The sequence below is a fragment of the Moschus berezovskii genome, chromosome 1 (genome assembly GCF_049115385.1).
Source record: "Moschus berezovskii isolate FMDL1 chromosome 1, NW_MosBer_1.0, whole genome shotgun sequence".
Taxonomy (NCBI): domain Eukaryota; kingdom Metazoa; phylum Chordata; class Mammalia; order Artiodactyla; family Moschidae; genus Moschus; species Moschus berezovskii.
This window is the reverse complement of record NC_142460.1, coordinates 118,898,701-118,911,619: the sequence shown is the minus strand read 5'-3', so window position 1 is coordinate 118,911,619 and position 12,919 is coordinate 118,898,701. Positions and strand designations below refer to the sequence as shown.

The following is a 12,919-nucleotide window of genomic DNA, read 5'->3' as shown; positions in this document are numbered from 1 at the left end:
GAGAACTTCATGGACAGAGGGGCCTGGTGGGCTACAGTCCATGGGGTCATTATGAACTACATAAAGGTGGAGATTGACGCATAAAGAAGTCAAGTCTTGCCAAATATATCACAAAAGGATTAAGCGGCAGAGCCAGGATTCAAACCAGGAAACCCTCTCTCTTGCTTTTCTTGTTTTTTTTTTTTTTTTTGATGTGGGCCATTTTTAAAGTCTTTATTGAATTTGTTACAATATTGCTGCTGTTTTATGTTTTGACTTTTTGGTCCTGAGGCATGTGGGATCTTACCTCCCTGACCAGGTATCGAACTTGCACCCCCTGCATTGGAAGGTGAAGTTTCAACTACTGGACCGCCCGTGAAGTCCCCCGGGGTAATCTCTGACGATATCCTTTACTGACCTGTTTCTTTCTTTCTAGCAATAGGGTCCCTCCCAAAGTGCTGTGTCCCTGGGGCCCAGAAGCTTACTATTTAAGCATCAACAGATCTCTACCTCTTCAGCTGTTTCGTTTAGATACTGGCAGGAGGTGAGACCTGGTGCAGTCACTGGTGGCAACGATGGGATCATAATCACACAGTGTTGGAAGCGACAGCAAGAAATACTGATGAGAATCCATCACAAAGCAGAGTTTCCCCAGGAGAAGGTTCTCTGAGGGTTGGCTAGGAAGGAGACCTTCCAAGGTGACAGCTGAGCCTGCAAGATGAGGTGCATCCAGAAGGATGAAGAGTGGGCTGTGTGCTGGTACTGGACATCCAGGATGGCCACCTGTGTTAACAGTAGAGGCAGACCCTGGCCAGACAACACCAAGAGGGGTGCTCTCAGAGAAGTCCTCAAAAAGGGATGGAAAAGTACATGGGGAAGGTACATTAGAGAATGAAGGACGATAGGCAATGGAAAATGCTATTCAGAAAATCCTTAAAACCAAACAAAAAAAATAACAACTCTGAAATCACCAGTTGCAAAATGACAATAAAATATTCACCCAACAATGTCAACCTGTTCTTCTGTCAGGTATCGTACCAACCCTTCTGTACCTATGATTTCAGCTACCTCTCAACAATCCTGCAAAGTAAATAGTATATCAGTTGTGTATATAAGGAAGCTGAGGGTCAGAGAGGGCGAGTAATTTGCCCAAGGTCACACAGCTAGAATGAAATCTTGGTCTCCACAGCTTCAAAGCCAATGTACTTTGCCCCTACACTAATCTGCTAGCCAGTCAGTTAAAAACTGGATAATTTTTTTTTCCTCTTAATGAACATAACCAAATCATTCCTAGTATTATAACAAATATTCTTTCCAATTTATGAATAAAACTTCACCTGTTGGTACGTTTATTTTAATCAACTCAAGAGGGTTTTACTGTTGCACATAAAAGAGTACACTTTTGGAAATTATATCTCAGACTTCAGCCAAAGGCACGCACTCCAGTAATACTAACAGCTAATATTCATTGAATAAGTGCTAAGTGTTGCTGCTATTCTAGACTCATTTAGTCTTTACAATAGGCCTGAGAGGTAAATGCTATTGTTATTTCTAGTTTTACAGGCAAGGAAATGGAAAGGCACAGGAAAGTTCAAGAACTTACAACTAATATGGAAGCTAACGTCAGCCAAAACACTACCCTCAACAGAAGTTCCCCAAATGCTCTCCTCAAAGAAGCTCCCCTTGGCAGGATTGTTGCTCACTGACTCTTAAAGAGACATGTAATTTCCCCCTGGTTAACCTTCCCTCTTTTCGGTCTGAAAGCATCTGGGACAAACTACTTAGGTCCCAAAGAGTAACCTTTCCCACCAGCAGCTTTCCTGGACTGGGACTCCAGCTGCCACAGCTTTTGTGAGGCTGGCCTAGTCACCTGAGTGAAAGTGAATACTGAGAGATGATGTCAGCAAATCTGACCACAATGGACAAGCAGGTAATTATGATAGGTTCTCCAAATGGAAGCATGAGATGGTGTCTGTTAGCCACATTTAACCTGGATTCGACGAGTCCATCGAGTGTGAGATCTCTGTAGCCTTTGTGTGTGTGCTCAGTCACTTCAGTCATGTCCGACTCTTTGCGACCCCACGGACTGTAGTCCACCAGGCTCCTCTGTCCATGAGATTCTCCAGGCAAGAATAATGGAGTGGGTAGCCATGCCCTCCTCCAGGGAATCTTCCTGACTCTTGCTGGTTGATAGAGCCAAGTCTTTCACAACCATTTTCCTGGTGAATCCTCACAACAGGTTTGGTGGTGGAAACACCCTTTGTTAGAAGCCTCCCTGTAGAGCTCAGTAAGCTCTGCAGGGACCAGAGAGTTGCCCGGGCAAGCAGCTGGCACACAGTGGCCCAAATCCAGACCTTCTGCCTTGCCAAGCAGGTTGCTTCCCTTCCCCCAAAGCAGAGAGGAAGCGGTTATGTTTTCAAGAGAGTACTACGCCAAAACTATATTTTGGATGTCTTATTTGTCACTGAAATGAAGAGATGCTGTTGGCTCGCTCCTTTGGTCGGCGTTCTGCAGTTCAGGCCCTATAACTCTATTCTCCACTTGAATATTTGGTTTTCTCTGCAACAACATCAAACTTACATTTTCACGAGTCTTCTGTGCTCAGTTCTCCTGCTCTACTCTAGCTCTCAGAGCATTTAGTTCCCAGACTCTCATCCTCTCAATGTTTACTTCCATGACCATAAACCAGTAATTCCCATTTTTCTCCCCATTCTTGATCCTTCTTCTATGGCTCTATCTATATAATCCAATTGCATCTTTGGTATTGCCACTGGCTGCCCCATACCTATCTGTTTTTAAATTTTTTATTTACTTGTTTATTTTTGGCTGTGCAGGATCTTTATTGCTGCACGGGCTTTTCTCCCGTTGCAGTGAGTCGGGGCTAGGCTGTTCTGCAGTTGCGATGTGCAGGCTTCTCATTGTGCTGGCTTTTCTTGCTGGGGAGCACGGGCTCTAGGGCGCACAGGCTTCAGTAGTTGTGGCGCGTGAGCTCAGCAGTTGCGGTTCTCAGGCTCTAGAGCGCAGGCTCAATCGTTGTGGTGCACGGGCTTAGTTGTCGTGCAGTAAGTGGGGTCCTCCTGGACCAGGGAGCAAAGCTGTGCTTCCCACATGGGTAGGTGGATTCTTTACCACTGAGCCACCAGGAAGGCCCGGATGCATCTTTAACTCACTGGTGTAACTTACTACATTCCAAACCAATCTCATCCTTTGCACCCAAACCTGGTCCTCCATTTGAATGCTCCAGCCTGACACTGGGGAACCTTCTGTGACCACCACCCTCCTTCAATGAAGACGTCGGATCAACCACCACGTCCTGCACGATCTATATGCTCCATCTCTCTCAAATATGCCCATCTCCATCTCCACCTTCCATCCTCCTCTACCTCTCCATCTCTTTCCTCCATCTCCACCCAACCACCATCCACCTAAAAACACTGTCCTCTCTGGCCTGGGCTAACCAGTCTCTCCTATCCACTGCTGCTTCCTCCCAATCACTTTCCTTGTAGCAGCTGAAGTTTCACTTTAAAAATGCAGATCCGATTACATCCCCCTGGTTGAAATAGGTCAACAACTTCCCACTATTCTTAGAGCAAAATATGACATTACTTAACCAGGCTTATGAAGACCAGCAACACTGTGCCTTTGCTTCCCTCCCTAGCATGACTGCATGCCCCTCACTGCCTTTGGCTGGATACTGACCGACAGGCCTCCACGCCAGTCTAGGCATCCACTCCTAGACTGCTCCCTTACCACACTATCCTTTTCTACCATAGCAATCTGGCGATGGTCATGAGTGGTTAGTTGGATGATTATTTGCCTAATGCCAGTCTCGCTCACAGATCTCATCTGTTCAAGGGTAGGCCATTCCCAGTGTCCAGCATGGTTGTCTGCACAGTGGAGCTAAGCATTCACTAAATTTGTCAAGTGACTGCCTGTAGGAATAGGCAGTCACTTGAATTAAAAAAGTTTAATTCACTTGCATGCTTAAACAAAGAAACATTTGAGCCTATAGTTCCTAAAAGCCCCATATTATATGCTTAGTCACTCAGGCATGTCCAACTTTTTGCGACCCCATGGACTGTAGCCTGCCAGGCTCCTCTGTCCATAGGGATTCTCCAGGCAGGAATACTGGAGTGGGTTGCCATGCCCTCCTCCAGGGGATCTTCCCAACCCAGGAATTGAACCCAGGTCTCCTGCATTGCAAGTAGTTTCTTTACTGTCTGAGCTACCAGGTAAGCCCTAAAAGCCCCAGGCACTCATAATAAAAAGCTAGAGGCTTATAGGGAATTTTAGACTCCAGGCTCTCATTTCGTATGTCAGTGCCCAACTATTACTAGACAATGAGATATTTGTTGTATTTAAATTTTTTTTCTGGTGATGGAACCAAAGTGATATAATATCTTCCAGCTTGTTTTTATAACTGGTTGATGTCACTACGGCCTTGAGGCACCAAATGAGATCTAGGTGGCTTAAAGATTAAAACTTACTATCACGGAGTAGGTTGGTGCTCCTGGGGTGAGTGTCATTCATTTCTGTGACTGAAAGATACTCTCCCCAGAATGAGGGTATAGAGGGCTCTCAGAAAGTTGAAAAATATATATAGTAATTATGAATATCATTTCAAAACTCTTGAGAAGAATGAAGCATCACAAATCATCTTCCCAAGGTTAGTTTGAAAAGATTACCAGAGTAGGGACTCCAATACCTCCAGGTCTTGATTCCTGGACTATGACTTTATGGGAAGTTGTTCATTGTCTAAGCCAAGAGTCAGAAATTTTTATTGAACTGAGTAAAGATAGAGGAAGCCCTCTATGTGCTCCTTCTAATTATTGATGGGCTCATTCAGCTTAGCTAGGTTTAATCAGATTCCTGGAACTTAGTTATAAATTGCACTTTATTATTGGTCAAAGAGGAGTTGTGTGTCTACCATTTAACTGGCCTGAAGCCACGTCCTTTTCATGAAGCTGATAAATGACCACAATTCAGTGTACAGTCAAAGTCCTTCTAAGAATACACAGATCCTGATTTAGAATCTAGCCAAAACCACATGCTCACCTATAAATAGCAAAGGACAGGCAGGGATTCCTTAGAAACCTCTGGTCAGAGGTGACATTCGAAATCACTGTGGAAGTCGAAGAGTACAACCTACACAGCCTCACGTCACCAAAGGGTTGTCTGTGTGTCTGCTCAGTGGTTCAGTTGTGTTAGACTCTTTGAGACCCCCTGGACTGTAGCTCACCAGGCTCCTCTGTCCATGGAATTTACCAGGCAAAAATACTGGAGTGGGTAGCCATTTCCTACTCCAGGGGATCTTTCTGACCCAGAGATAGAAACTGTGTTTCCTGCATTGGCAGGAAGGTTCTTTATCACTGTGCCACCTGGGAAGCCCAAATGGGGTGTCTAAAGGGCCTTTATTTGGAAAAGGGAATGTATATTGCAGGATGCCAGCACAAGGCCACCTGACTCACAATGAAGTGAAAATCACAAGCTTAACTATGGACTTTGGCTGCTTCTTTGTGACCATGTGGTGTGAGTTCCTACTCAGAACCAGGGCAGGGCAGCAGGCATGGATGGGATCCAGCAGGACAGGAGGCAGGAGAGAAGTCCTGGCGGTAGGGACAGTCATTACTAGGGGTTCGAACTTACAGCCATCTGAGTATTTAGCATTTCCTTTTTTCTCTATTGAGCAATAGGGGTAAGAGAAAGGATCAAAAGATAAAGGCGGTATAATCTCTTGATGCCTTGTGGTTCCAAGCATTTCTGCTTCTGGTGAGAAGCTGGGGCGCATAGACGTGGCTGCCCAGAGCAAAGTATTGCTGTGCAGGCCTTCTGGGACTGCAGGGACGTAGAGGGTGTGCCTCCCTGGATGCTGTGCTCCACTGAGTCTGAACTTTTTCTTGCATCCATTAGAGGCTCCAGAAAATGCAGCAAAAGATCAGACACGAGGAGGCCTTGGCAGGAGCTCTGACTGGGAGGCTGAGAGACAGAACCCAGTTCGAAGATGAGCACCTACTGGGCACAGCTTCTTTGACCTTGCTCAGAGATCCTTACATTCTCAGTGTAACAGACCACAGAACCTGGGGCCAAGAGAAGACTATGGAAAAGCACACTGACCCTGGCTTTCCAAGGGAGAGGCCAGACAGACACAGCAACAGTGGCTGGGCTCCGGAGTCTAATCCACTGGGCTTGAAACTTGGTTTTGTCTCAAGCTGTGTGACTGTTAGCAAGTTGTTAACCTGTCTGAGACTCAGCTGCTTTATCTTTAGACAGGGGAATTATTGTGAAGATTAAATAAAACAACTCACATGAAGTACTGGACAGAGTCTCTGTCCTATGGTTAAGTGCTTTATAATTGTTAGGAACTGTCATTCTAGCAGCTTGATGAAAAGAAAAAAAAACATATAATGTAAAATAAGTCATAATAAGTATGAAAGGAAGAAAATCTAAAACAAAATAATATGATGCATTCTCTGAAAAGACTTTGTGCCAACTGAGGATCTAGGTTCTTATGTAAAAATTTTTTAAAAAGAAGAAAATATATATGTGTGTGTGTGTACATAAACATATACACGTCTGCCTTCTTGACTATGTTAAATGTTTTAAGGGATGACAACAGGGACTTTCTAAGTTAAATGGTAAATGCCTTTGTGCTCAGTTGTGTCTGATTCTTTACAGCCCTATGGACTTAAGACTGTCAGGCTCCTCTATCTTTGGAATTTTCCAGGCAAGAATACTGGAGTGGGTTGCCATTTCCTCCAGGGGATCTTCCCAACCCAGGGATCAAACCCATGTCTCTTGCATCTCCTGCATTGGCAAGCGGGTTCTATACAGTAGCACCACCTGGGGAGCCCAAATGCCTTTAGCCTGAGACTAAGTGTGGCAAATCACTAGATAAGGAACTCATCAGCCAGACAGGGTAAATGCAAATGGTCAAGATTTTCAGAGTGTGATGCTCCAGTGAGGTGAAGGCCTTGGGAATTGCTCTTGGAAGGAATACACCACAAGCCAGGAAAGAAGCAGGAAAGGCAGGATTGGGGAGTACTGCCTGGCTCAGGAGAAAGGTTCAGTTAGAAGTCAGGAGGAGTAAGTCTTGGATCCAAACAGCAGTGGCCCTGGCCCTCGGGAGACTCAAGAGACTGAAGGAAATGGTGCACTGCTGGGCTGGACGCCCCTACAAGAGGTTGCAGCCTGCCTGGAAGGGCGGAAGGAGGTGATGCTGAGGGATGGCTGCGAGGACCTGTCTGAGAATGTCAGTGTGTGCCCAAGAGAGTGACCGGAGGCGATGCAGGCACCTGCACTTCTCCACTTTGTATTTCACTTCTGAGGGCTGGCTAATTAACACCCACACCTCCCTTCGCCCTGCCCTAGCTGTCTCCTTTGAAGGCATCCGCCCCTGAACACGATAGCACCTCTGTCTACGACAGTGTAGTTCTGAGAACAGAGAACGGTAGGTGACCTTCAAACCTCTCATGGGCTGAGTGTGTGTCATGCCGGCAACATCCTAGACTTACTTAGATTGGAAAGAGCTTCAGTTGCCTGCTGCTGTGTGCAGATGCTTACAAGGTTCAGTTGTGCAGATCACAGTTCAAGGCTCTGATTACATAGCTATACCTACTGCCTCAGGCCTGCGTGGCTATGGAAAGCAGGGAAACCTGGGTGTGAATCCTGACTTTGTATTTCCTGGCTCTGCGACATGGGACCAGTGACTTCTCCTCCTTGAACCTCAGTTTTTCCTTCATTAAACGGAGATATGTGCTCCTTGCACAAGAAATCAAGATACATATAAAGAGATGATATCAGGTGATGAGATCCTAGGTTAAGCAAAGCATTTCACCCAGTGTTTGGCACAAAGAAGTCATTCAATCATTGTAACTGTTAGGTGTTGCTCGTCTGCATATTAACACTCCAGGGACACAGTGAGGTTGATGGGATTTATTGCAAACTGCAATGGAGGCCCTCACTGATTTAAGCCAGGAAGGCCGGACCTGGATGTACCATTTAAAAAGCAATCTGCTCCCGGAGTCTGCAATCCACCACCCTCTGACTGCAGTGGCCACTTGACGGAGCAAGTGAATTGCAGTAAACTGTTAATGAGGAGCAAGATGGTGTTTGGGAGAACCGCAAAATTACTCCCCCATTACCATGCGCTCGGTGAACCTTTCATCTGCCATCCAACTTCCCCAACAGCTATGGTCGCTCAGCTTCCTAATTGTCTAGAGACTTTGATTTACCTGGCACAGGAAGGAGGCCCTGGACCAAAGTTCTCGGAAGGAGGCTTTAATAAACATCTGTAAGACCACACGTGAGAGTCTGGCCCAGGGTAAGCCATGCAGAAAAGCACGGCTGGTGCTACAAGTTCCCTCACAGATGACAGCACGCCTGCTGGGGAAGGCAAGTCATACCCACTAGCTACAAGACAGGAATGCTTCTCAAGAAAGAGAGAGCCGTAGGGCGGGCAAGGCGTGCCTTGCACTGAACACCTATATCAAGGTGTGTGTGGAAGGACTTGTGCAACGCCTTCTCCAGCATTCAGAACAGTAACAGGAGAGCAGCAGCAGGCAGGCTCTGCTTTTCCATGCTTGATACTCACTGTCTGGTCTCTGTGTCCACTGTGTTCTAATTAACGCCTATATTCTACCTCTTGATCACTGACTCATTCACTCATACTTTAGCTCCTTCATTCCACAAATATTTAGGAGGCATGCCGGGAGAATCCCAGGGACAGGGGAGCCTGGTGGGCTTCCGTCTATGGGGTCGCACAGAGTTGGACACGACTGAAGTGACTTAGCAGCAGCAGTATGTAATGGGTACTGTTTTAGACACTAATATCTAGATACATGGGGCTTCCCTGGTGGCTCAGATGGTAAGGAATCTGCCTGCAATGCGGGAGACCTGGGTTTGATCCTTGGGTTGGGAAGATCCACTGGAGAAGGGAATAGCAACCCACTCCAGTATTCTGGCCCGGAGAAACCCATGGACAGAGGAGCCTGGAGGGCTACAGTCCATGAGGTCGCGAAGAATCAGATACAACTGAGTGACTAAGCACTTACACATCCAGATACATAATACTGAGATACACAGTGATAAAAGGAAAAAATAAAAAAAGAGAGAGATACAAAAGGGATAACACATCCTGTCCACAAAGAGCTTACTTTCTAGTGAGACAGATATGACACATAAAGTACACAGGTGTGAAGGTGATTAAGAGATACATAAGAAAACAATTCAACAGGGAAGGGCGACAGGACATGATAGAGGGAGGGGCTGAGATTTTAAGTGAGGGCGTCAAGGAAGTCTCACTAAGAAGGTGATACCTGAGTAAGACTGGAAGGGGCTGATCCCTTCACCTGTCTTTCTGATGTGACCACACCAAGGTCACACCACCCCCGGGGGTAAAGTGCCCTTGGCCACCTCCTCCTTCGCAGTTCAGATGTGAGTGCTCCAAGCAGGCTCCAGCCTCAGGAGGGAGACCGAGGGCCGCCCAGGAAGGGACCGCAGGCACCAGGGCGCGTCCTCACCTCCTCCAGCCGCCGCCGCTGCTCCTTCTGCTCCTCGATGCGCTTCTGGCGCTCGGCCAGCAGCTGCCGCTTATGCTCCTCGTTCTCCCGCTGCTGCTGCTCCAGCTGCTGCCGCCGCAGGGCCTCGGACCGCTCCTTGTTGGCCAGCTGGAGCCTCAGGAAGTCCCGCCGCAGCGTCGACTCCCCGGGCAGGTTGAGAATGGAGCTGCGGGCAGGAGAGAGAGAGACAGATCAGGGCCCACTCGGGGTGGGGTCATCGCTACCCTGGGGTCCCTGTGGAGAAGGAGAGCCAAGCACCGGCTCTCTGAGCCTCCATCAGTTCCACTGCTCACCTCGGCAAAGAAACAGAGTCCAGGGAACTAACTCAAGTAGAGCCTCCCCAGTGTGATTACTGCAGGCACAGGCTGTCTCCATCGCCATAGAGCTGTCTCCTTCCTGAATTCATCACTTCTCTCCAGGACGGTCCACAGAGCTCCTTCCTCACCCTCTACTTCTAAAAGCTTTTATGAGTACTGCAAGCCTTGAGTCCCAGACTGGTTTATTTTCACTTTTAAGAAAGAACTAAGCAAGAACTAAGCCAATAAATAAAAACGAATAATCAGAAGCGGCGAGGAAGCCGGATCTACATAGATGGATACATCCTCAACCACTTCACCTCCCAGAAAGCAAGCTACAGACTCCTTGGTTCTGCCCAGCAGCCCAGCCAGGAGGGGAATGTTCCCACTTGTTTGAACAGACCTAGTCTTTTTAATATTTCTGGCAGCTTCCTCTTGAGATAAATCCATTAAATAATCACTGAATGCCTACTATGTGGCAGGCACTGTAATGGGCTGTAGTGGATACAGCAGTAACTAAACATATTCTCTCTAGTTATTTTCTTGTGGGGAAGAGAGACAAATAATTAGACAAATTCTATAAACAACATCATTTCAGATATTAATAGGCTCTACAGAAGACAAAAAAGTGTAAGTTTTAAGAGGGACAGTGGCAGGGAGCTTGGGCGAGGATGAGGGCTCTCTTTTAGATCAGGGAAGACCTCTCCTAGAAGGTGATGGTTGAGCTAAGCCCTAACTGTTGAACATGAAGAAGTAGGGGAAGATTCTTTCAGGCAGAAGGACAAACAAGTTTAGAGGACTGTTATGGCAACAAGGGTGGCCTTTGTGGGGGACTGAATCCCAAGCTGTCTTCCCAGAGCACAGTGAATGAAAGCAAGAGGGATACAAGAGAAGGGTGGAGGCGGGGAGACAGGGCAAAGCAGGAGGCTGTGGATGCCATGTGTGGAACATTTATCAGCAGGAAAGTAACAGGATCAGATTCATTTGGCTGCTCAGTAGATGCTATTCTGCAGGGTGTATGAGGGAAAGCAAGGCCACCCATTGGGCTGCTACTGCAGTGACTCTAAGGTGGAGACTAATCAGGTGGGAGTGGTGGGGTCAGAGGCTGCGAGAAGCCTTTGTGGACAGAGTTAGTAAAACCTGTTGATGGAACCAGTGTGTGGAGTGAGGGATGACTTGCAGGTTTTTTCTTGGCATCTGGGCTGTGGTGGTGATGCAAACTGGGATGGGGAATGACAGCGGAAGAGTGGGTTTCGTGGTTGACAAGGGGATCATTCTGTCTTAGAGAGCGGGTAGCGTGCTCTGTGAGATACAGCCATGCACGCGTGCATGCTAAGTTGCTTTAGTTGTGTCTGACTCTTTGCAATCCCATGAACTGTAGCCCGCCAGGCTCCTCTGTCCATGGGATTCTCCAAGCAAGAATACTAAGTGGGCTGCTGTACCCTCCTCCAGGGGATCTTCCTGACCCAGGGATCGAACCTCCTACGTCTCCTGCATTGGCAGGCAGGTTCTTTACCACTAGTGCCACCTGGAAAGCTCAGGATACTGCCATAAAGTGACATAAAAAGGCTTGGTTCATAGACAGTGCTTGGAGCCTACTAGTAAGTCTCCTTTAAAACTACAGCCTTTCTGCAGGACTCTAAATCAACCCCAAATGATGGCCACATGCTCTGTGCAAAGGCGGAAGGGCTTAGGGAATCCAGCTTCCTGTGCACGTGAGGATGATCTATTAATATTATCTGATGCTGAATCAGTGTCAGATGATCTGACCCAATCATTAACTCCATGTGTGACCTGGTTGCCAGTGCTGGGTTGTTACCTCATTTCCATAATGAAATAAACACTGTCCCTTTTTACTTTTCAGGATTTCATGAAAATTAATTAGATGAGCCCATAAAACAGGACTTGAAAGATAATCTTCAATGTCATATAGACATGTTACAATTACAGAAGTGTTAAGGGACAGCTAGGTCACCCACTAAGTGACTTCTAACATGCGATATAGCAAGTATTGTTAAGACAAGGGTCTCAGCTCCATGGAGAGTGATCAGAAGGGCTGATGTGTCTGTCTGAGCAAGCTTTGGAAAACAGTATACAACTTCTCCGAAAGCAGGGCATTTGGTCCTTTGCTTTATAAGAATGTTCATTTTCCATATCACTACTTGGCAGTCATCATCTTTATGCAGCTAAACTGGGGGCAGCCAACATGTTAAGTATCCAGAAGGAAGGAAAGAATTTTCCTTCAGTCTTTGACCTTGAAGATTCACATAGCAGGTGAAAAGAGAAAAACTGATGGCCCTATAAGTTCAATCCTGTCCTCTTCCAGTAGTTTTACCAATAATTCACCTTGGTTAGGTCCGAGTTAGCTCAGAAAAGGGATGCACTAGCCCACTCCAGCAGCAGTGGCTGAGTTGGACCCTTTGCTCGTTTGGAAGATCTGCCTTAGTCATACAGAATCTGTTCCTGATTGAGTACTAGGCTCCATCCTTGGATGGCTAGAGGGCGGAGACCTCTATATACCCTAGTGACCCTTCTGCTTTGTCCATTTCCCCAACAGATCTCACTTCACATGAACAGTGCATCTGCCCTGGTGTGCATGGCCATGCTCTTTGAGTCACCAAACTTCCATCAGCTGAATTCTCTTACAAAAAGAAAAATCCTGGTGGTATGAGCACACTGGCATTATTTATTTATAAACACAGACTAGGAAAAAGTCAGAATCAAAGTCAAGTGAAATTTAAAACGTAGGGATGATGGTAACAAAGCAGCACTTGATTCTGGGAGCTAACATATGAGAGCAGGAATGGGCGTGGGAGTTCTATTTAGGGTTCACCTCGAGAATGTAATTTGACTTCCTGGAAGCTGTTTCCTCTTGGATTAAGCTATGGTGAAAATACCATGGCATGTGACGAGGACAGTGGCTGCCTAAATGTCTCAAAGGTATGAAGTAATAGACTGAATAACTCAAGTCTAAAAAATACTACTTAGGTCTCCAGCAAGCTGCAGTGTGCAGTACTGTTAGACTGTTACCCAGATAATTGTCTCCTCCCCATTCTACAATGTTATATATAAGAGGAAACAAGGAAA

General features: G+C 46.6%; 1 protein-coding gene across 9 annotated transcripts in view; it reads right to left on the bottom strand.

Annotated features, from left to right (window-relative positions):
* TNIK (TRAF2 and NCK interacting kinase) overlaps positions 1-12,919 on the bottom strand; it is a 410,743-nt gene that overhangs the window by 85,380 nt on the left and 312,444 nt on the right. For all 9 annotated transcript variants that reach the window (XM_088839141.1, XM_055409944.2, XM_088839149.1 and 6 more), the window contains exon 12: positions 9,498-9,702. In XM_088839141.1, coding sequence (XP_088695267.1) covers positions 9,498-9,702 — 205 coding nt within the window. The remainder of the gene's footprint in view (positions 1-9,497; positions 9,703-12,919) is intronic.